The 24437-nt window shown below is 49.4% G+C and overlaps 1 protein-coding gene across 2 annotated transcripts in view; it reads right to left on the minus strand.

The window, feature by feature from the left end:
• Positions 1-420: 420 nt before the first annotated feature.
• The window catches only part of Parva (parvin alpha), a 154007-nt gene continuing 129990 nt past the window's right edge, over positions 421-24437 (minus strand). For both annotated transcript variants that reach the window (XM_004851438.4, XM_004851437.4), the window contains exons 6-13: positions 23574-23689; positions 19373-19431; positions 16922-16941; positions 15484-15545; positions 14925-14993; positions 12201-12302; positions 11560-11632; positions 421-2469 (exon numbers count right to left, since the gene is read on the minus strand). In XM_004851438.4, the coding sequence (XP_004851495.2) occupies positions 2393-2469; positions 11560-11632; positions 12201-12302; positions 14925-14993; positions 15484-15545; positions 16922-16941; positions 19373-19431; positions 23574-23689 (578 nt within the window). In that variant the 3' untranslated portion in view covers positions 421-2392. The remainder of the gene's footprint in view (positions 2470-11559; positions 11633-12200; positions 12303-14924; positions 14994-15483; positions 15546-16921; positions 16942-19372; positions 19432-23573; positions 23690-24437) is intronic.

The raw sequence follows: 24437 nt of genomic DNA on the forward strand, positions 1-24437 counted from the left end.
ACGTGTTAGGCAAGCTCTACCACTGAGCTACACCTCCAGCCTGAGACTTGAGTTATATTTCAGTGTCGGCCTCCACCCCCACCCCGCCCTGGAGATGAAGGTAAAGTTTGGTTTGCAGTGTTACTATTCTGGTGCATCTTTCTCCTTTCATAACCTTGGACATATCTTCAGTAGGAGATTCCAGAATCTACAGGAATGAGATGACAGGGTTATAAAGCTAGAGCCACACCCCTTGATTCTGGAACGATCTATCCTGAAGCACAATTTTCTGATAAATTAGAACTGTTATTTAAAAACTTTCCAAGTGTTCCAGTGCGTTTTCATTATGCAAATACATCTGAAAAAAGAGTGCCCTTAATAAAGGTACCTGTACTTTTTCACCTTGAATGTGAGGGAAAAATGACAAAAAAGGAGACAAGATTTATACAGCAAAGCATGTTTGACTGAATGCATTTCTCTTATTTTCTCCCACTTTGTATTGCTTAAGGAGACCAAGCAATTATTTTTTTTCCAAGCAATTTTTCTTTATCTTGATTTGCTACAAGACATTTTAAAGAGCAACAAGAAACATTACACTAATATTGAGTATTTCCCAAAGACAGACATGTTTCACTAATTAGGTAAGAAAGAATTACATTCTTGTAAATAAATTGACACAAGACGGGACATTCCCTTTGCATCATAAATGTTCATTATGCTGAGTAACAATTCTTAGAGCAAAATATCCAAAGAAATACATAGTGTATTGAAATCTCTGGGTTCTGAGTTACTGCAGAGAGACAATATAGTAAATGATGAGAAAGCTAAAGGAATGTTTTGGACAACTGGAGGCCTGACTCACGATGGTGTAGAAACTCCTTAGACCAGACAGGGGCTAGTGACAAGGCGGTCACACAATTCTGGAGAAGGCTGCACAGGCTGTATTTAACTGGTGTATTCATGAAAGTTCTGTAATGAAGATACACTATCAGCACACATGATTATTTATCCCAAGGCCCTGGTCAATTTTAGGGCACAAGTGTTAAGTACCACGAGCCACACTCTCTTGTCTGAGGCTATTCCCCTTTATGTTAAGTGTGCAAATACTTCCCGTCTGCTGCTTGTTCCCCTAGGTTCTGCCTCCCTACCCCCCTTCCTCCCCTTTCCTTTTCCTACTGGTCCCAGCACAGCCTGGCATAAGGAGAGCTCTATAATTCAAAGTCAGGTTCACATACAGGAGATACAAGTAACCACAAGCCCGTCAGTCACCCATGCAAGGGAACTGCTCTGCTTTGGTCTAAATGACTTATATTTTTCCTCCCCTAAATTAGTTGGTAATTGCATGTGGGCAGATTTAGCCAGAATGGTCTGAATGATCAATTAGAAGGCAGAGAGGAGTTCCTTTCTTCAAAGTTCAAGGGCCTTTGCTGAAGAGCCCTACTTCCCAAGCGATGCTCATATGGGCCTGTGCCCAGCTCTCTGTGGTGCCTGAGTATATTGTACATTTGCCTAACGATAATGAATTGAGTACTTATTTTGCAGGAAAATATAGGGCATTTCCATTACATGCAATCAAGCAGAAAGGCTGCAAAATGTGCTACTCCATTAATTCTAAACAGAATCCTTCCCAAATGTCACCATGAAACCAGGGTATGGGGTTATTATAAATCTGAAGGAATTAAGAGTAATTTTCATTTGTACAAAGGATTTGAGGGACATGACTCGTGCCACACACATACTATTAATTGGGTTAAATTCAATTTGCCAGTTTCAGTGTGAAGCAGCCAGCGCTGACCTGGCCTGCCCTCACGGTGAGGTCAGTGGCTCCGGTCTTCTTTGAAGACTCGGGGTGTGCGCAGGCACAGAGCGTGTGCTGTAACCAGTTACTAAGAAGTGTTGTTCAAAGAGGAGAAACAAATGCCAACTCCTCCTGGCAAGTCACTCGACCCACGAGCCTCAGTTTCCTCATCTGCCAAAGGGGATTATAACATCAACTTCCAAGGAGTCGTGAGGGTTAATGAATCTGAATCCAGCGGGGCACTTAAGTGTGGTGCCTGGCATAGTTTATGCCCCTTAATGGCAACTATGGTCTTTATTTTCATCTTCCGGGACTCAGTTGTGTCTGAGCTTATTCCCAGAGCACACGGAGGGAAATGTGGGCCTGGCACCTGGATAGGGACAGCTTTCTTGGGTCATAGCTGGGTCAGTTCCTGGGGTCTGGGAGGTGGAGTCAGCCCACAGACTGATTGGTCACTTCCTTCCTGGTTTCAATTCCAATTCCCACTATCTCTGGGTTGCAAACAAGGGGCTTGTGGGAGAGCACAGCGCAGGAACAAGCAGGGAAAGACAATTCCGGGGCTGGTCCAGTCTGCCTGCAGCAAGAGGCCCCAGGCCGCGGGAGCCCAGAGCCTCCTCACTCCACGTTCCGGTACTTGGTGAAGAGGTTGTACAGCACTCGCAGTGTGGACTTCAGGTCGCAGTTGACAATATCTGCAGAGAAACAAAAACATCAAGTGCCTCAGTGGGGCCGCAAGCTCCAACATTGGCAATGATTCTCCTCGTCCATCCGCCGCTCATCCCTATCTGCCCAGCATGGTCCTGGGCTGGCTCATGGCAGCCGGGGGCAGGTGGGTGTGGAAGGACAGCAGAGTCAGAGGATAGAGGAAGCCAGGGGAGAAGTCTAGGGCACAGGGAGTCACCTCTCAGTGCAATAAAGCAGGCACCAGGGCACGCAGGCTTCGTACTGGAAACGGCATATCCGGACGAGGGGCCCCGGCTTGACTCTGCTGAGTCTCACCTGTCCTGAGGGCTCCTGTCCCTCTGCCTCTGACCTTCACAAGGTGCGAGAGAAAAAGGTGGATGCCTGGACTTCAGCAGGGACAAGGTGGACCATTGGCCCCGGGCTGCCTCCCCTCATCAGGGAGGGCTCAGGAGGACACAGGAACCCTCCATGCAGAGAAAGGGGCCTGGCAGGGCACTCAGCGAGTTAGCGTCACATCAAGCACAGCGTGGGTAGGGAAGCTGGGGTTGAGGTGTGATTTCCACCAGGGTTTCCTGAGCTTTAGGCAATTCCTTTCTTCCTTCCTTCCTTCCTTCCTTCCTGGCAATACCTGAATGAGGACCATACAATGTCACAGGAGCTTGACAGGTAAAGCAGAGGGCAGAGGCTGGCTGTGTCTCACTAAACCCAACTCTTCTGGGCAGTTGTAAACAGATGAGGATGGCTGGAGAGGTGGGGTGCAGGGGCTGCACCCTGAAAGGTTTGAATTCCAAATTGTGGGGCTTGGGAGATTTTGTAGGCAAGAGGCTGGAAACTGGCCACTGCCGGGCAGGAAATGGCCCACTGATACATTCTGTACAGCCCTCCCTGAACTTCCACCTGTGCGTGGTTTACCACCTTCTCTGCTCCTCTAACTGTGCTGGCAGCAATCCCCTCTCCTTCCCCACACAAGGTGCCTTCTCTGCTGCCATCCCTCAGCCTTCCCTTAGAGCGCCATCCTCTGAAGAGCGAGAGCAAACACATTAATAAAGGAGCCCTGTATACTACTGTATTTAGGAAGGTGTACTTAGGTAGCAAAATTATAGCAAAAAGCAAAAGTAAAACTGTGGTTCCCTTGAGAGAGGGGAGAGGATTGTGTGAAAAAGGGAGCAGGACAAGCTGGAGGGAGCTGGCCTTCCTGTTGACCTAGGTGGCGGCTTGCCGCGTGGGGTTTCACTAACCTGTGCAATTATGTTTATGCACTTCTCTATGTGTGCGACATTTCTCCCGATAGAGGTGATTTCCACAAGCGTAACAGTGCTGGAGACCAGAGGAGGGAACATTCAAAGTGGGATTCAGAGGGAGGGGCCGTCACAGTGAGCCTCTGGGAAGGAAGGGACTGGGGACTCCGGCCATGCCCTGGTCCCGCAGCAGGGTTCCTTCAAGACCAGGCAGAGCGGGAGGCTGGTGGCCACCATGGCCAGGTGTACTGAGGCCTGGGCACCAGCACGGCAAAATGAACAGACGGCCACGAGCTGAGAGCCCAGGGCTGATCCTGGTCGCAGAGCGAGCCTGTGTGGGACCCAGCCTCACTCCCAGCTCTCCTGCTGATGGACTGTAGGCTCCCAGAGAGCTCCCAGCTTTCCTTTCTGCTGTCCCTGTCTGCGGTCCATCCACCCACAGCAGCCCCCACGTGGGGCCCTGGTCAGTGCTAAGCCCTGATCCCTTGCCCTGCTTCTGTGGAGGCGGGAGCCCCACCCTGAGTCACCCTCCGCAGGTGAAAGCCATGTCCTCTGGCCTTGTGCCTGCCTGCCCCTGACTTGGTGTTGAGTGTTTCTTACATTTTATGCAAGTCAAACAAGAGGAGTGTGGAGCTCACAGGTGTGAGCATGAAGAGAAGAGTGACACTGGGAACAGGTGGCAGGTTCCTAACTGGGCCCCTCACGCCCTGTCCAATTCCTTACCTGCTGTAGCCAGACCCCTGGCCTGTGGGTGTGCAGGATGCCTACTGCGTAACTCTCGGATGCCGTTGCCACAGACAGTAACATAAATAGTGCCACTGGACTTGTGCAGCCCACAACCACTCCATTAAGGCCCAGGATCCTCAAGCATGGCTTGTGTGCCTAGTTGATTAGTGCCTGCCTTGGCCTTAACCTTGGGCTCCTCCAGCAGAGAGCTCATCTCCTCTGATGAGCGCTTGGCCCAGCCCCTGGATGCCGCAGATATGGAATGGCTACCCTGTCACTTGGAGTCTAAGAGGAAGATTCCAGAAGGAGGGGCCGACAGCAGGCCCTAGGCCATCCAGAGGAAGAGGGGTACGGCTTGGGAAGGGAGACGGAGCGTGGCCCAGCGAGGCCGGGTTAACAGCAAGGGCAGGAGGAAAGGGAGCAGGCAGCCAGAGTCAGGAAGTGGTTGCTGGGGCCTGAGCAAAGACAGATGGAGACAGGATTTGTCTTCCCCTTTTAAAGACCTGTGAGTTCTGAGGTTGCCAGAGAAAGAACATGTCCATCATAGGAGATCATTTCATACTGAACTTTTAACTTTAATGTCCACTAAGTTCTGAAGCCCATCTCCACAAGGGCTGGGTGAGCCTAGTGACTTGTTAGTCAGTTGTCCCGTGGTAAAACTGGGCAATTCCTGTATGAAAAATGCCTGGTACATAGTAAAGCCCCCTTAAATAGGCTTTCCTTACTGGCTGCACCTCTTTGCTCATTAACAGAGCTGTTGTGTACAGCTGTGCAGTGCGTGTACCGAACAACTCCAGGCGTCACCATTCCCAATGACTAAGTCCTGAGTCCATTCCTTGCCATCACTACCACTCCAGGTGGGCCGAGGGAAGAGGAGACCACAGTCAAAGCTACTGAGTGTCATCAGTTCTTACCAGGAAAGCCAACAGCTGGCCACGCAAGTAGTCCCAGGCAGACTGGGAGACCATGGGAGCCTGTGGTCTTGGCAATGTGCTGCGACCCTACGCTACCCCTGCTTCAAGCCCTGGCCTGATAAATTGTGCAGTTAGCAACTAGGACTGCTGACTTCCTGCATGCTGCCTGGGGCTACTCTCTGGGAAGTCAGGACTTGGAGCGCTAGTCAGAGCCTACCAGGGCCTGGCAGTCTGGGGCCAACGAGAGACAGTCGGGACCCAAGGCAGTGCTAGGAGAAAACACCCTCTGGCCCAGGGGACAGGATGCACTCATTGCCTCTCAGGCCACTGATGTCGCTGTGTGTTTTTTTTTGTGGTACTGGGGATTGAACCAGGGCCTTTGCAATTAGCCCCAGTCCTTTAAAAACTTTTTAAATTTTGAACTTTTTAGCAGCTGTTCCTCAAAGGTCTACTATCTAGAATATATAAAGAACTGAAAAAAATCAGACCCCCCAAATTCAAAGACCCAATTCAAAAATGGGCATCTGAAATGAACAGACATTTCTCAAAGAAGTAAAAGCAGCAAATAAACATATGAAAAAATGTTCAACATCACTGGTCATTCGAGAGATGCAAATGAAAACAACGCTGAGATTCCACCTCACCCCAGAAAGAATGGCTGCTATCAAGAAATCAACCAATAACAAATGCTGGTGGGGCTGTGGGGAAAGAGGAACCCTGCTCCACTGCTGGTGGGAGTGCAGACTGATGCAACCACTGTGGAAATCAGTGTGGAGATACCTCAAAGAACTAGGGCTGGAGGTCCCATTTGACCCAGCTATCCCCCTGCTGGGGATCTTCCCCAAAGAATTAAAAGAATCATACCACAGCGATGTATGTGCACCCATGTTCATAGCAGCACAGTTTGTAATAGCTAAAGCTTGGAAACAGCCCAAGTGCCCATCAACTGGAAACTGGATAAAGAAGACGTGGGTTTTTAAAAAAAAAAAAAATGGAGTACTACTCAGCCATAAAGAAAGAGAAGCTAAAGACATTTATAGCTAAATGGATACATATTGAGGCCATACTCTTAAGTGAAATAAATAGGACACACATGTGTAAATACTGAATAATTTCTCTGGTGTGAGAAATTAAAAGTGTACATAATGATTAAAATGAATAATTGATAATTTGAAACAGGAAGAAAAGGTCCAAAATGGTAAGGGAAGTGCAAGGGGTAGGGGAATGGAAAGAAGGGAAAGGAAAAATTATAAGAAAAGGAAAAAATAGAAACAAAGTCTTTGTAATTAGGGAAGGGTAGAGAGGGTGAAGGGAGGACAGGAAATGGGGAAAAATAAGAACCAAGATACATCATGTACAGGTACAAGCACCCAGTGATAAATGTAAATGTACTGTATACCTAAAATGTACCAATAAAAGAATTTAAGGAAAAAGTTTTTAAATTTTGAGACAGGCTCTTGCGAAGCCATTAAATTGCCCCAGCTAGGCTTGAACTTGCAATCATCCTGTCTCAGCCTCCCACAATCCTGAATTTATGGGTGTGCACCACCATGCCCAGGTCCATCTGAGAACTGTCCCAAATTTTGGATGTCATGGGTATTCTTTTCTCTTAAAAAATATTTAAATTTTTGATTGATATAATAATTACATATATTTATGGGGTACAATGTGATGTTTCCATTCACTAATTTAGGGTAATGATCAAATCAGGGCAATAGCATATCCATCACCTGAAACATTTATCATTTCTTTGCGGTGAGTATTCAAAATCCTCTCTTGTAGCTATTTTGATTTATTCAACAAAATATTGTAAACTGTATCCATTCCTGCTATCGTTATTTTGAAATACACAGTTATTATTGTAAACTACATTTATCAGCATAGAACCAGTTCCTCCTGTCTGACTCTCTTCTGTACCCAATGACCAGCCTCTTCCTGCTCCTCCTCTCCCCAGCTTCTGGTAACCACTACAGTACTACAGTATTCTATTCTCAATTTCTCTAAGATCACCTTTTTTAGATTCTACATGTGAGTGAGATCATGTAGTATTTGTCTTTCTGTGCCTGGCTTATTTCATTTAACATAATGTCCTCCAGGCGCATCTTCACTGTCATAAATAACAGGATTTTATCCTTTTAAAGGCTGCGTAGTATTCCATGGTGTATCTATAACACATTTTCTTTATCTATTCATTGGTTGATGGATGCTACCTTGTTTCCAATGCTTGGCCATTGTGAATAGTGCTACACTCAGTGTGGGAGGGCAGGTGTCTCTTTGTCTCTTTGGATGGATACCTAGTAGTGAGATTACTAGATCACATGGTAGTTTTATTTTTAACTTTTTGAGGAACATCCATGCTGTTTTACCTAATGGTCATAACAATTTATGTTCCCACCAACAATGTATAAGAGTTCTACCATGGGCATTCTTGGAATGATCTCCTGGCACATTAGACCTGAAATGGCCCCCAAAGCCTCACGTGTTTGAAAGGTGACTGAATCATGGGGATGATACAGCTGATTTGCTGTTAGGAGGTGAGATCCGGGAGGAAGAGGCGGGTCACTGAGGGCATGACCTGGAAGGGTTTATCTCCTTCCTAGCTCCTCCCTTGATGCTCTGCTTCCTGTCTGAATGATGTGAATGGCTCTTCCTCTGCCATGCTGCTTCTGCCTGGAGCCAGCAAACTGCACAAGGCCTGAAATTTCTAAAATGTGAGCCAAAATAAACTCCTGCTTTAAGTTGCGGGTGTCCAGTAGTTCAACCCAGCAACATGAAAGTGACTGAGACATATGAACAAGCATCCCTGGGAGGAGAATGATGCGGCTGTGGCCCGTGCAGATTTCCTCTGACTGCTGTAACAAACGATTGTAAATGTGGTGGCCTAAAATGACACAAATTCATCCTCTCAGAGTTCTGGAGGTCAAAAGTCCAAATTGGGTCTCTCTGGGCTGAAATCCAAGGTGTAGGCATGGCTGAATTCCTTCTGGAGGCATTACTGGAGAATCCTTTTAACTTGCTTTTTCCAGCTTCTAGGGCTCTCTGCATTCTTTGGCCCATTGCCCTCCCCCGGCCAGGCATCAGGCACATCAGGGTGAGACTGCGTCGTGCTACAGCACTCTGACTCTCTTGCTGCCCTGTTGCACTTAGAAGGAGCTGTGATTACGCTGGGGCTGAGTAATCTAGGATAATAAATATCCTCATCATGAGATCATAAATTTAGTATCTATAAAGTTCCTTTGGCCATGCGCAGTAACATATCAGATTCCAAGAATCAGCACATAGATTTATTTTAGGGGGATATTATTTTGCCTACCACATGGGGTAACACAAATCTTCAACTGCATTAAACAAGGACATTTTCTGAAATGAGTATGGATTCATTCACACCAGCCGTTACTGTTGTTCCCCATCTTTGCTAACACTTGGTAGTGCCAGAGCTTAACGTTTTTGCCACTGCTGGCTTCTAAGGAAACAGGGAAGGGGGGCTGACAGTTGCCCATTATCAGCCACAGACTGAGTCCCCAGGCAAACTGACCACTGGATCTATGCTGCCCACACTTGCCTGGCTTTTCAGCGTCGCCTGCCCTAGTTGGATCCCAACTATTAGACTCCTTCGGTTTTAGATACTCTATTGGGCTAGTGGTTACCGTGTGTACCAGTCCTTCCTGGAACTAGAGTTCTGAGTTTCACCTGCCTGTCCTGGGCTCTTAGCCACATCCAGTGATGAGTCTACGTGAATGTGCTAATGAGAGAGGCACAGGCATTTGAAGAACGGTGCCACCCTAAACGAAAAGCTCCTAGCTTCATGCTGGCATTTCAGCTGCTGCATTGGTCATGACCTTGATGCTGTCACCCTTGGCTTTCATTAGTTAGAGAATGAAAAGGTCATGAAGCCTGGGCAGCAGAAGAGACCTGAGCTATAAATTCCAAGTTTCTAGGGGATTTCAAGGTCTAAGAGAGCTTTGAAGGTCAAAAACCACAGCAAAGAATGCATTTGCCTGATCATAAAAGCATTTTGCCATAAAAATGCCTCCACAGCCAATTTAATTTGGGGACACCTTTCGTAGATCAGCCACATTGGCCCCTTGTGCAAAGTCTCACCATTTACTGGAGACTTTCACTGTCTAGGTGGAAGCCCAGATGCAGAGGGATTCTGGGATTCACTTTACACCATGTCCGATTTCAAGACACATCATTTCAATTCTCCTTTATGCACTGGAAATTTTCAGCATGGGCACCATGCCCAGTGTAACAACAAACAAAGCAGATGTGTTTTTCCATTCACTTTGCTCGGGAAGTTTCATAGGAAGCAGTTCAATCATTGCACAAGAAATGTCATCTAGATGCTGAAAGAGTCTCGCAGATTGAGTGACATTGGGGAATCACCTGTCTGAAGGGAAACCAGTGCCTGAACATCAAACTACCAGTTTGCAATCCGAAAGTTTGGCATGAAACAGCTGAAGAAAATGGCACCTGAAGGGACAAACACAACTCACCCTCTGCATCTCTCTTGCTGAAGCAGAGTGCCCACAGGAAGCCACGAGTCCATTTGTAACAGCATTCGGATGACCACAGTGGCCTTGCCAGGGAGGCATAAGCCATGCTAGAGGTCCTCCCTATAAGTGGCCAGGACTTCAGGCATAGAGGGACCAAATGAAAGTAAGGGTTGACCTTTCTTGGCTGGAGCTGACAGAGTCTCCAGGGGATTCAGGCTCACTCCTCCACCCCAATGCCCACACACTGGACTTCTTCCTGATCCTCATGCGGTTAGCCCGACTGGGACCATCGTCATCGAGCCATTTCTCACTGTGCTTAGGCAGAAGTGGTCTCACCTTCTCCATCCCCATAGCCTCGTGGCTATACCTCTTCTGTGGCTGCTATTACAACAGTCATTCTGTTTGGGTGACTGGCACCTCCTTTCTCCTCCCTGGTTGGCTGCAAGAGCCCCAAGCTCAGGGATGGGGTCACCCCTCTTGGTGTTTCATGATATGGAAGGTCCCAGGCCTGCTGGACCAGAGCCCGGCTCCTCTGTGTGGAGGTCAGGGTGAAGCAGCTTGGAGCAGCGGGAGCAGTGGGGTGTCACAGTGTACCCCTACTTGTCCCCTTGCCTTTAAATGACCAGGAAAGTGCAAGTTCAAGGACCCATAGCCAGTGTTCAGTGCTCAGTGCTCAGCTAATTTGACATAAACACACATCTGTGACACAATCCTGACTCACTGGCACTGCTGAAAGGGAATATTGCAGTCAGTGAGTGGTAGAAAATAAACATCTGTATTAAGACTACTCCCAGGGCCGGGGATTTAGCTCAGTGGTTCCACCGCCTGCCTCGCAAGCGCAAGGACCCAAGTTCAATCCCCAGTACCAAAAAAAAGAAAAAAAGACTACTCCCAAAGGCACACAAACAGCCAGGGTGAGCAAGTGAGCATCCCTACCGCCTGACTCCAGGCTTGTACAGTCAGCCCTGTGTGTTTGTGGCTCCCACATCCACAGGTTCAACCAACTTTAGCTCATAAATATTCAAAAACAAAATTTCACCTGCATGAACAGGGTATGGGCTTTTTTCTTGTCATTGTACCCTAAATGATACAGTGTAACAGCCATCCACACAGCATTTACATTGTATTACAGGTCGTCTAGAGGTGATTTAGAGTATACAGGAGGATATGCACAGGTTACATGCAAACACTCTGCTGTTTTATGCTAGCAACTTGGACATCTGTGGATTTTGGTATCCTTGAGGGTTCTTAGAACTGATCCTCCATGGATAGTGAGGTACTACTGTATTTGCAGCCCAAACCCTGAATATCAAGCTTCTTTGTTGGGCAGATTTGGAGCTGGTAAAGCTGCTGGCTGTCTTGGAGGCCGGGTGCAGGGCTGTCCAAGAGTCCCCTGACCCTGTCTGGCTGCACCCAGCTGCAGCTGGCAGGTCAGTGTCCCGGGCAGACAGTTCCTACAGCAGTGCCTCTACTCGGGCCCTGACCCCATGTTTGGGATTTCAGATTCTTTCTTGCCACAGCTGCATGACTAGCAGCTCACAGAGTGTCTCCAGGACTGAGTGGCTGCACCCCGTCCTACCTTCCCTGGTGCCCAACAGAGAAGGCTCCAGGAAAGAAACTTTCCCCTCCGCGACAATATTGGAGGCTCTTCCTGCTGCCTGGACGCATTCATGCAGGAAGAACACCTTGTCCTGTTGTCCTCAGCCCAGGAGAGAGCAAAGTACCTTCTGGCCGTGGTTTTGGCTTTTCCAACCCTCCATCTTGCATGAGCTCAAAGGCAAAGGTGACGTTCAAGACCTGGCAAGAGAGATGCAATGCATGCATCATTCACTGCATACTCAGCCTAGACCCCCAGGGGAGAGGCTGAGCTAAGCTGAAGGAGAACATGGATATGGAAATGGACAGGCTATGCTGGGGCGGGCTTGCAGATCCCAACCTGCTATCATTGGAGGAGCATTCTTCCTGTCCTGTGCTAATGGCCGGGACTTCAAACTTGGGGATGACAGAGCACACTGAGGTGTGTCAGACATGTTAAAGAGGCAGATCTCTGCTTTGGACCAACTGCCTCCTGTCGTATGAGCAGGACAGGGTGGCTGATGGGAGGCTGTCAGAACGAGGTTAGGCATGGGCCCGGTATCTGACTGGCCTTGTGGCTGCTGTCCCTGTCACCTCTGGAGGGAGAGATGAGGCTGGCTGGGTACTGGGCAGGAGCACAGGGCCAGGGGACCAGCACAGCTATGGGGAGGGGGTGAGAAGGGTTGCTCATGGGAACGTGTGTGGCCTCTGACACTGACTGGCAGAGAGGCGGCACCCACCAGCCACGATGTGGGCTGGGCTCCCCTTGATGCCCTCCACCCACCCTTACCTTCTGCTCAAAGCTGTCTGGAGTCAGGAAGAAGCTGTGCAGCGGCACGAAGTAGCCCTCCAGGAGCCCCATGAGCAGCACCAGGTACACGCCATCTGCAAACTACAGGGGATGGGCAGGGGCGGACCGGCCCTCAGTCTCCCAGCCAGGCTCCATCTGGGGCTCATCAGCCACCATGTCACCCCCCAAAGGATACCCCTGAGTTTGCTCTGAGGCAGGGCATCTGCTAACAGGGGCCACAGCCCATGACTCTAGGCTCAGCTGATATCTCGGGGTACAGGCTCACGATGCAGGCACGGGGACTAGGATCAGGTAGGGTGGCTTCTGCCTGCAAGGAGCTCACCGTCAGGGCGGTGGGGGGACTGCAGTGGAAGCAATGTGGCCGCTGCTCTGAGTGAGATGAAAAGAAGCCTGCTGGGGTGTGGCACAGGAGGGAACTGTGATGTGCAAGGCAAGTGGCTCGAGGCTCCCGGGGCGACTTCTAGTTTCTGAAGACAGAACGCTGGTGTCCTGTAAGCTATCCTTTCCTTCGTCTCACTTCCTCACTGCTTGGGAGGTGAACGTGGGGGGCTTGGGAGCTAGGCCTCTGGGGTCCCAGTTCCAGCCTCATTAAGCACTAGCTCAGGGACTTGTGACTCCTGTGCACCTCCTTTTTCTCATCTGTAGAACAGGGATGACATGGGAGGGTATCTACCACACAGGGTTATCATGGGGACTAGAGCAGTTAATAGAAGCAAAGGGCCTGTGAACAGCTTGGCACGGAGGCAGCGCTTAATAAATATTAACTCTTGCTAGGACCACCTGGGAAGATGACAGAGCAATCAGGACGTGACCTCTGAGCTCCTGCAGGCCAGAACTATGGCAACAGGAGAGTTGCAGCAGGAGGCTCAGAGCCCCATCCCTGCCTGGACAGAGCCAGTAGTGAGTTCAAGCGGGGCGGGGCGAGTGCGCTTGGGAAATAGTGCTCTAGGTATGGAGGTGGCCTGAGTGGCCAGAGGTCAGTGACCACCTGAAGTTCTAGAACCTTTCAGGAGAGGCTGGGCCACCATTGTATGTGTCCATGAACAATAGTTGCTCGGTTCCAAGAGGCCAAATGTCTTGGCCTCAGCTTGGGAAGATTAAAGACATAGACAGAAGTGTGGGCCCGGGGGCTGGGCCCAGTGTGTGCTTGCTGAGCATTTGTGGGGTGACTGGCTGGAGCTGTGGCTAAGACCATGACCCGGGGCAGCGCCTCCCAGCCTCCACAGGGCCCTCGGGTGGGTAGGGCTCTACCGGGGGCATGACTCATCTCACACCACCCAGGGTGGACCCAGGAGAGCAGATCTCAGACTGTGTGGACACCTACGCCCTCCCGCTGGGGGCCAGAATAGGCTGAGAACAACAGAATCCCCTCTGTGAACCCAGAAGGGACCTTGGGCCAGGGGCAGGTGACTCAGAGCCCCATGGCCAGCCAGACTGCTGCCCACCTGTGATGGCTAGTTCTGCCCATGGGGTGGGAACAGCAGGCGACAGCCACAGACACTGGAGAGCAGGGCAGAGATTCCTGCTGAACACTGAGGGGAAACTTCAGAGCCAACTGGAGCCCTGCCCAGGAAAGCCCTTTCCAGAATGTTCCTTATTTCCCGAAAGAGCATATGAAGCTTATTCCACAGAGTCCAGGGACGGATAGGGACAACTCAGGGAGAGACCCTGGGACGCCTTTTACAAAAGATGAGAGGCACGCAGGTACTTGGAAGAAAACAGAAATTGACCCGGAATGAGAGCACGTGGGTGTCGGGGTGCACTGTGTCACAGGGTAGTTATGAAGGCTGGGGAAGTGGCTCAGTGTGAGCACTTGCCGAGCATGTGCAAGGGCCCTGGGTTCAATCCCAGCACTGTGTGTGTGCACGCACACGCATACATATATAGATGTGATAGAAAAGGGATTCTATAGTAGGTTCTAGTCAGGAAATGGAGTGGTACCACCTTCAGGCCACCTCCAGTAATGGGGCTAGTGGGGACAAATGCCATCACATGAGAGGCACTGAGAGGAACGCAGTGTCACCCAGGGAGGGCTGTTACTGAAATACCAACATGAAGACAGAAACTGAGGGACGTTCTATAAATTAACTGACCAGCACTCTTCAAAAATGCCAGTATCCTGCAAGAAAGGCTGAGCTGTTCTGAGGCTGAGGAACATGATGGCTAAAGGCAGGGCAGGAGGAGACTGGGAGAGCTGGCAGAAGAGGAAGACAGAGTGTCTCTCCAACCATGTGATGTTGCCATTTTAGTTGGTCAAAAACAGCCACACAGCCAGGCGTGGTAGCATATTCCTGTATTCTCAGCTTCCCAGGAGGCTGAGGCAGGAGAATCGGAAGATCAAGGAGGCTACATATTGAAAATTCATACAATTCCATCTAAATAGATGAATAGATTGCATCAGTGTCAACTGCCCACATTTGATAATCATGCTGTGATTAAGAGAACATTTATTCTTAAGAGATGTAGGTATAATATTTAGGGATGAAGGGAGTGTGTGGTCAAGTGCTAACAGTCGTGTATCCAGGGGAAGAATATGCGGGTGCTCATTCCTGTCACTTTTCAATACAAACAGCTGGGGAAAAGTCACGGAGATCAGCCATTTCACCCCGTAAGCTTCCGGGAGAGCCCCCGCCTGCCCCTCAGATGGAAGGCTGGGCCTGTGGACACCCCGCTGGCCCTCAGCGTCTGTGTGCTGCCACCCACCTGGGTTTCCAGTTCCGTGACCTCCAGGTTCAGTTTATTCAGGTGCTTGTTCACAAATGTGATGAGCGTCTGAAAGAAGCACAGGGTGCTGAGGGGATGACAGCGGCCAGTGCCACACAAGGGGCCGGCCTGGACGCCTGTGAGGACCAGCAGCCCACGCAAAAACCTGGGGCTCATGGGCAGGCGTGGGCTTCCGCTGTGGCCTCCCACATGGTTGCAGGGATGAGGGACGGGGAGGTTCCTGAGGCAGGATGACAGGTGGGACGTCGGAGCCCAGGGTCGGGGGACAGAGACAAACGCCCAGCTGGGTCCCTCCTCGAACTCCCTTCTTTGGTGGCGCAGCTACCTATGCCCGGGGACAGGGCAATGCTGTGTGGGAGCCGGGAAGGCTGGGGTTGGCGCGGTGGACGACAAGGCAGGCGTTAGTAGTGGGAGGTGCTGCTGAGAGCAGATGGGGCGGGGGACAGACACTGGGGACCCCAGTGTTGGCAGGGATGGGTTGTTCTGACGTCGCGCCACAGCCCACCACCCTCACTCCCTCCAGGCGCCTCGTGCCCACCTTTTTTACTACGTTGAGTTTGTCTGGTGCGTGGTCAAACAAGGTGTCGAAGGCATCGCGTTCTGAAAGAGGGAGACATCATAACAGGGAGTGCACAGGGTGGGCTCCTGGTGGGAACGCCTGGCGGCTTCCAGGCCATGAACCTTTAAAGCCACATGCGCAGCCACCCTGGGGAAGGCTTTGGGGAACAGGCAGTGCCGGGGACCCTGGACTCTGGGATTGGGCTGACCTGAGCTGGGGTTCTTCCCCTCGTGACATTTTTCTCTGTGTCTACGTCAGCCCTTCCTTGGGCTGAGCAGGGGGCATCTGTCAGGAGTATGACCCGGGATAGGTCCTTTGTCCTCACTGTGGTATTCTACTGATGTTTGTGCTGCAGTCATTGTTAGAAAGCGTTCCGGATGCTTTCTGGAGGCAGACGTTACTTGAGAAACCAATCATGTCACCTTCTAATTTTCTAAAACAGAGCCAAGGCAAATATCCGGGCAGAAGGCACAGATATGAGGACAGGGACTCAGTGAGCTCCAGGACAGAACATGAGCGGCTTCTCCTCAGAGATCTAGGTCACGTCAGCTCTTTGTGCCTCTGTTTCCTCTCCTGGAAAGCAGCATCTGAAGGGTGCATTTCCCCTGGGTTTATCATGAGACTGTGCCCCGGCTCTATAAACTCTGACATGCTCTACCAATGCACACTGTTTTTAGCATAATTAAAATATTTCAGAATATGACCTGTAGTGGACAGCAGGCTACTAGAACACCAGGTCGTGCTGCCTGCAGGGATGCTTAGCACATGCACAACTGCCACGTTCTCCAGGATCAAGGGGTGAAAAGTGGAGGGACCCAAGGCAGGGACAGGGAAGTCTCCAGCCTGAGGGCATGGGTGCCTGCCAGACGGCTTCCCCTGGAATCAGTCCTTTCTCTTCACTGTGGGCATCGTGATGGAGTCATGGTTCTAACGTGTCTCTGAAGCTTTTTTTGAGGTACAGTTATCTCTGAATGTCCAATCACCTCACCCTCTAATTTTTAAAAACAGGAGAGGCAAACATGCTGATGGGCAAAGTGGGGACTGCTAGAACGATGATCTCTGACATTCAAGGACCCTAGAAAGTCCAAAGTCCTCGGAACAGGGAGAGGTAGGAGCTGTGATGAGGGAAGGGGGAGCAGAGAGAGGGGACAGTCCCTAAGAGTGTTCAGGGCCTTCTTTCTGTATTTCCACAACATGCACAGCACAAAACAGCCCTGCAGGCACCAGGACAGTGCAGATGTAGTAAGCCCGCTGCTTCCCCCCAGTCAGCTATCCCCCATGACCCAGGAAGCCGGGCCACCAGGCCGGGGCAATCACACAACCAGGCAGCACGCTGAGTGCCTGCTCTTCCAGCTGCTGCAGAATTAACCAGCACCCGCCACAGTGCAGTGCCAGGTGACAAACTCACACAACTCACCATGCCTTCCGGAAAGAGCCCTGGAACAAAAGAGAAAGCAAACAGTGTGACTACCCTGCGAGAGGACCTTCCATCCTGCCTAGGATCCCACTCCTCCCTGCCTGCCGCCAGGCCATTCTTGGTCGAGGAGCTTGAAAGGCCTCCTTTGGTTGGCATTTTAGCCTGCGCCATCTCTAGTTATTGAGACTTCACTATATTGCCACCTCTTTCTCCCTCTGCCACCCAGATCTACTGGCTCAACACAAAGTCTGGCACAGTGATGCTTAAAGGATTATTTTTTTTGTATTAAATAAAAACATGTTATTGCTTGCAGTTAAAGAATATTGGACATGGGTTGAGGAGTCAAACCAGAGAATTAGGGTTCTTTGGAGCAGAGATCAAGCACACCCCCCCGCCCCCCCGTGGAACATCCCTGCCCAGGTTGCTATTAGCAACTACCTGGGGAGGTCAGCTTTGTTTCTGCCTGTCCTGTGATGTCCCCAAGCTGCACCTGCCATTGATGCCGGATAGGTTTCTTCCAAGGGGACAGGAATGGTACAACCACACTTGTACCAGAGAAGGGGTAAAATCGTATGAGCATAAGCATAGAAACAGGTCACTTACTTAGTTTTAATCTTTTATTATATTATTATTGTTGTTGTTACTTTTGACTCTCTGTGTGATATGGGATAAGCTACTGAAACTTCCTGGCTCCAGGTCTCTTATCTCTAAAATGAGAATGATAATGGTGGATACCTCAGTGGGATGTTGTGAGCACTGAAGATCTAGAAAGGTTTTAGCAATAAATAGTCAAAACATGTTTTGTTTTTTTCAATACCTTTTTGGTTCTCATGATTCTTACAATATTGGTTTAGCGACCTGTACAGCGATCGCCCACTAAATGATAACTAGCACACAGAGCCCTGGAAAGAGTCATGACCTTGGAGTTAACCGTAAGATAAACCAAGGATACCATATCCTTATTCAGTCCTGGGCTCTGGGGCTTCATGTGTTTATCATGAATATCAGTAGATACAAAAGCACTTGAAACTCACGCTGTGTCGTCACCCATGTTTGTGTGCTTGTGGCAGAGGTGGCAGAGAGGAGGAGCACAGAGAGAATAATATGTGGCCAAGAAACCTTACACCCCTTGATTCAGGACATTCCCCCAGCCACGCCCCTCTCTGGTCTGTCTTCCTCTTGTCTGGAAGATTAAAGACTAGACACCAACAAGCATGGCATGGGTTGGGGAGGGATGGGATAAGACGCTGAGGAATTCTGTTCTGGCCCAGCAGGCCTGACTCAGGGCAGCTTTGCTCCCAGCCAAGGCCAAGACTGGGCATGCTCAGTGGATCATGTGATCCTCCAGCCACAAGAGTGGCCTTTTTTGTTCGGGCTGTTTGATGGGATCTCTATAAGCCATAAACTGGGCATCTTGGGAAGGACTGCTCACAACTCTGCCCTCTGTGCTTGCCCTGACATGCTCAACTCACAGAAGCTTTTAAAGACACATCCATGGTCTAGATGGACAGAGTCCTAGACTCCTTTCAGCCATGGCTGGAGGTGGGAGAGAGCTTTTTAATGATGGGCAAGGCTCAAAGGAGTGGGTCAGCTGTGATGGGAAAAGCAGGAAGGACAGCCATAGAAGTCAGGGGCAGAACAGAGCTGACACCACAATGAATCCTCACCCTTTCTCTGGGTTGGGAAATGCCCTCCACTCACTGATAAAGACACTAAGGCTGACAGCTTCAGGGACTCAAGTCAGGCTGGCTCACAGGTAGGTCTCTGTTCTTTCCACTGTGTTGGGTTTTATCCAAGAGGGGCAGAGAAGAAAGCTGGGTGGACAGGGAAGGCTGGAAAGTAACTTGCCTGGCTTTGTGTGTAGGGCCCGGGCTCAGGGCCTGCTCAACAGTCTCAAACCCACACATCAACCTGTTCCTCCTGCTTAAAAACAAAACTCCCATTCTCCTCAGAAAGCCTTTTACATGTCCTGAGACACTAATTTCTAAAGGTAAATGGGAAAGCACCTCAAACCAACAAAAACCAAAAGACAACACTAAGGTAGAAAGGGGCTTTCTGGTTCATGGCAGGTGACCAAATAAATCAGATTCAGAAAAGGAAGAAAAACGTCCCTTTGAAGGTTAACAATTTAAATTCCATGCCATGTTTATGGCATGACAATTTCATGCTGGTTGGCTTTTGGGGGGCATGCTTTTTCCTGGAGTGCCACAAAATTAGAATTTTTCAATCATGGTTAATTCCCCTCTCCCCACTTCCCCACCCAAGTTTGTACCTTAAGCATTGAGAGGCATGTTTTGAATGCATGGAAAAGGCTAAACTATAATCATTGGCTGCAGTCTAATCCCTCCTGCAATCCCAATAAATGAAAACTAAATATCAGCAAATGGATGAATTTCAGAGAAACATCTGTGTTCCATTACAGACTCTCTGGCAACAATAGTGTTGACATACTCTGTGTTACCAGTTATTTCCTCTTGGATTTGCCGAGACTGGAGGATTCCTTCTCGTTTCTGGAATGGGGGTGGGGAGAGGGGAGAAAAGAGAAAAAGAGAAAAAAAAATGTTTTAGAAAAATACCCAAAAACTGATTAGCATTCCCAACATTGAGAAAGTTACTGGTGTGTAGTTAAGAAATGTACCCAGTGATGAGGTAATGCTAGAAACCAAGAGAAACCCTGATTTTGGGGGCCTGGACTGTACCATTAGGACCTAAGGGCAATTAGTGTTTAGTCCAAGTAAGTAGGCTGTTTCTTGGATGGTGACTCTTTCCTTGCTTTATTGGAAGACACTGTGCTGGAAGCAACTGCCTGCCTCCTGGAGTCATCCACAGGCAACCAAATGGAAATGAAGGCCAGGGTGTGTCTGCCCTCCAGCTGGGGCTGCAGAGGGGGCTGAGCAACACTTTTAACTGGGGGGCTGGAGGGAGGAGCGGAGGTGGTCAACTTGGAGAATTCAGACAGAGGCGGAGGGATTTTTTTCTTCTTTCTTCCCATAAATATGGGAGCTTTTAAGTAAGTAGTATGATCCTCACTTAGGAATCTGCCCAGCTAGCTGTCCTTCCATCACCTGTCCACCCCTCTGCCATGTATGCATCCTTTCTTCTGTATCGAACTGATCAGCACCTTCTAATTACAAGGCCCTGTGCTGAGTTGGAACAAATACTGGGGCACATATGACATGGCTCCAGGCCTTGAGCAACTCAGAGTAAAATGGCAGAGATGAAGTTAGCCTGTGAGAATGGTTCCCCTAACACTCCTGGTTTGTGGCCCATGTCCCAGCTGAATGGTTAATGGGACCTCTGTCTTTTTCTCACTCTCCAAAGTGTTGTGGGAAATACATGATGTGGTCCCTGTCTGCAGAGAGGATGTGCTGGACACAGGGCATGTGTGCGCTTTGGGGGAGGGCAGGGAGACCTTCCAAGAAGATGAGGTGCTGGAGTGGGAACTTTGAGGAAAGCCAGGAAGTGACCCCAGCCAAAAGGCAGGGTCAGGATGGCACGAGTGTGTGTGTGAGGCCATCTGGAGGGAAAGTGGCTGTCATTAGTCCATGGGTAGCCCTGACCAGTTGGGAGAGCTGTGCCCTCAGGGTGTGGGCTCAACAAAGGAGCATCGGGGTCTGGAAGCGTTTGTGATGGGTGCCAGATAGGAGACCCGCTCTACCAGGTGCCCACATAGCCAGCGCCGGACACTTACAGGACAGTCTGGGCTTGGCACACTGTCAAGTGTGAGGATGAGAGGGTGATCTCATCCTCCCAAGCCTGAGAGGAGTGTGAAGCAGGGTTCTGAGTGTGTCTCGGCTGAAACATGGAAGCCTTGAGAAGCCTTTGGAAGCCTCCCACCAAAATGTCCAGCAGTGGCCCCTCACATGCCCAATAGCCAGAGACATGAGCATCCTTGCAAAACACGTACAGAAGGAAAGGCACAGCTGGGTGAAGCCAAGACTACTTGGACTAGAGGAGCAATGCATTATCAAGGCAAAAAAAGGAAACAAAGGAAGAAGGATATTTAAAGGGGACCAGGTGAGGACAAATCAGGACTCTGTCCACATTTGGTTTTAAAACATGGCAATTTTATACATGGGGTTAGCAGAATCCTTGTCTCACGAGGCCACTCACACACAAAAAGCCCCATTTTCAAGTTCATGCGGAATTAAATGCTCCCACGTGGAATGGAAAAGAAATGGTTCCAACAGCCCTGCACAAAGCATCCTGACTCGCCTGCATCATTGTTTGTGCCCTAGGGAGTTCTTTCTCCAGTTCCCTCGTGACTTCCTGCCAGTTTTGAGTCCTGCTTCTGGGCCTGTCTATCTGATAAAGCAAAACACCCCATAAAGCCTAACACACACTGATGCTACTTTATGTAGTGTCCTTGTTCCCCATGTCCTTATGCTAACAAAACTGTCTACAGGAGAAATTAAGCTGACAGCAGCCTTGTGATGGCCTGTAATTACGCTCCAAATAAGGCATGGGACATGGGCCTGCAGTGACCATTGTTTCAAAATAGCCCCCCCATCTCCCTGCTCAAATCTTCAATCCAATTTTTAAATTTTTGACTCTAGAATTCCAACAGGCATATTTTAGTATGTCTATTAGGTAGCTGTTTATTCGAGCTGGTAACAAAAAATACTGAGATACTCAATAAATTAATGGACAAAGAATCAGTATGGACTGTCACCAAAGAGAAGCTACAAAAGATTAGTTTGCATAAAAGCATTTTTCTCCATGGGCAATGGGAGGGCTAAGCATGAATATAATGACAGTGTGTTTACTCATGCAAACAACACATTTTTCAATGTTAGTGATAACTAAAAGTATTCTTTCATGAATTGCTCTAGGAATCATTTATTTTTTAATAGACTACTTTTTATTTTATTTTACTTTTTTTTGGTTCTGGGGATCGAACTCAGGACCTTGTGCTTGTGAGGCAGGCGCCAGAACCACTGAGCTAAATCCCCGGCCCTAGACTACTTTTCAATAGCAGTTCCTGGATCCCAGTAAACTGGAAGGAAGCAGCACACCTTTCACTGAGGAGCCTGCACCAAGGAGTCACTGTCACTTGAAGTCTGTGGTTTATGTTAGGGTTCACTCTTGGTGGTGCACATTCTATGGCTTTGGACAAAGCTATCTGCCACTGCAGTGTTGTACACCATAGTTTCACTGTCCTAAACACCCTAGTGCTGTACCTATTCATCCTTCCCTTCTCCATGATAGTTTTAAAAAACATAACTTCGCAGATTCACATATGATTGGCTGGTGAGACTAACACAACGGGGACAGTCTGGGTTCTTTAGGAAGATGCCTATCTCAGGATACTGGGTTGGGTGCATCTCCACAGCAGCTATAAAGCAGAGCACCATGCCTGACTGGTGAAGGGGTCAGTAAGTGTGGACCGTTTGAACCTGCCAGGTACTGCACTTGGACTCTGAGCTCTGTAACTTCGAGTTGTCTGCCCACTGCCCTCTCCGCTTCCTATTTGTAATCTTGTCTCCTGGCAGGCTGGGCCAAGGTGTCATCTTCCTATTATATCCCCTCAGTGCTTAGTACAGTTAAGCACCCAGACGGTGTGGAATACTTTTCACTAGGGCATGACGGATAGATCAGTTGGAAGCACGCTGTGTCCTCCCACCCTGTTACCATCTGATCCCTGAAAGCTCAGCTCTAAGTCCTTTTGGCCTGGAAAGTGGCCTGGCCAGGTCAGGCAAAGTTTATGAGCCCTCACCTCAGGGCTTTTCCTAACCCAGGGGAGGCAGAGCTGCCATCTCCTCTATCCAGAACCCTGGACAGCCCTGGAGAGCCGGCGAGCTGCTGGTGTGGAGAGCTCTCCCTTGCTGCATGTTTATTTGGAAAAGCACAGAAACAAGCAAACAAAACGGTGACCTTTTGCTCAATGGGCATAAAGCTGGAAAATAAAATTGCATTTGAGTATTTAATGGGGTTAGGAGCAGAGTGAGATAGTCACGGGGAGAGAGCACACCCTCGCTGTGGAAATGACACAGCCCTGTGTGAATGGAAATTCCATCCAACAATCTGGAAACGATGACTTGAGGTCCCAATTGTGATTTGCTGGGAGGCAAGCAGCAGCAGCAGCAGCGCCTCCAGTCCAGGCATGGTCAGTTGGGGTCTCTCTCTCTGTCTCTCTCATATGCATACACACACGCGCACCCACACACTTACACACTTACATGCATGTTCCCTTACCCGTGCATGTAGCTACCTCCCCTGATATCAGTGCATCATTTGTTAATCCCCCAAATTACGATTCTCCATGGCTTACAGGGTGCCCTGCACACTCTTGTATACAAATGCATGTGAACACACATACATATACGCACACAGACAACTTTCCTCCTGACCCCCCTACCCACATCTTACAAATATACAACACATCCTCTGCTATACACTGCACAATCTTCCAACAAAAACACACAGTCCCCACAGACACACCTCACACAAAATTATATGGTGCACAAGCACTTTGTCATCCATTGCACACTTGTCAGGGATAAGCCAACATTCATCAGAAAGCTCTTTCACACGCCTCTCAATACACAGCACATCCAAGCGCACTCAGCTATTCTTCTAAGAGTCTAACCTAAGTGTCTTAACTGTCACAGAGCCTTGAAGGTGCAGGTGTTAGGAGTGGTATCCGTCTTACCTGGACCACAACCACTTGGATGGAAACATGGTCTGGGAGTCGGATTGGTGCCCGGAAATACTGAGACAGAGCTACCAGCAGATGCAAGATGGCCACCAGGCTTTTGGCGTGAACAGCTGACAGGGAAGAGGATTTTAGAATTAGAGCCTCTTCTGCTAGGTCCTAGGCAATATAAGGAGATATTCAAAAGGGAGCGGTGCCATATCCAGTGCCCCTTTATTCTACCCTAAAGGTCATCATGCACCTCCCCTTGGGACCCTCCACTTCTTAGCTCCGTCTCACAGAGTGCTTCTTGGGTCCTATTATTGCTAGATTTCCAGGGGGCTCTTCTACTTTAATCCCAAGTTCCCATCAGGACCCTGATGTTTGCTGAGTTCTGAGCTCAGACCAGCTTGCCCCAGCCCCATGGCCCTGGACACACCATTCGGATAACCATGAGCAAGCCTGCTCTGCACTCACTCCCTCCCACCTGACTGGAGACTCTGGATTATCACCACTTCCCCTCCCCAAGACCGGTCACAAAGCAGACCCTTAATATTGGACAGTAACTCAGGGACACTGAGCCCTTTCCTTCATGTGGGGCTGTAAGGTCCCTTGAGTGCCTTGGGAGGGGAGGTTCAAGACCCACTGGCCTCCACAGCTGCTGAGCCCTGTGCTGAATGTTACGCCATTTCTGCTAGAGAAGGCTGGGCCCTACTGGGTTGTGATTTTTCTCAGTAGATGAGAAAAACACTGACTTAATGAGGTGCATATGGCATCAGGGAGACTGGAGCTTGAATTCTGACTTCATAACTCTGCCATTTATTTATCAGCTACCTGGCTTTAGAACTCTTCCATTTATTCACTGGCTACTTGGCCTTGGGT

This window comes from Heterocephalus glaber, unplaced genomic scaffold (assembly GCF_053883595.1).
Source record: "Heterocephalus glaber isolate CG9 unplaced genomic scaffold, H.glaber_assembly_v1.0 deba00001428, whole genome shotgun sequence".
NCBI lineage: Eukaryota > Metazoa > Chordata > Mammalia > Rodentia > Bathyergidae > Heterocephalus > Heterocephalus glaber.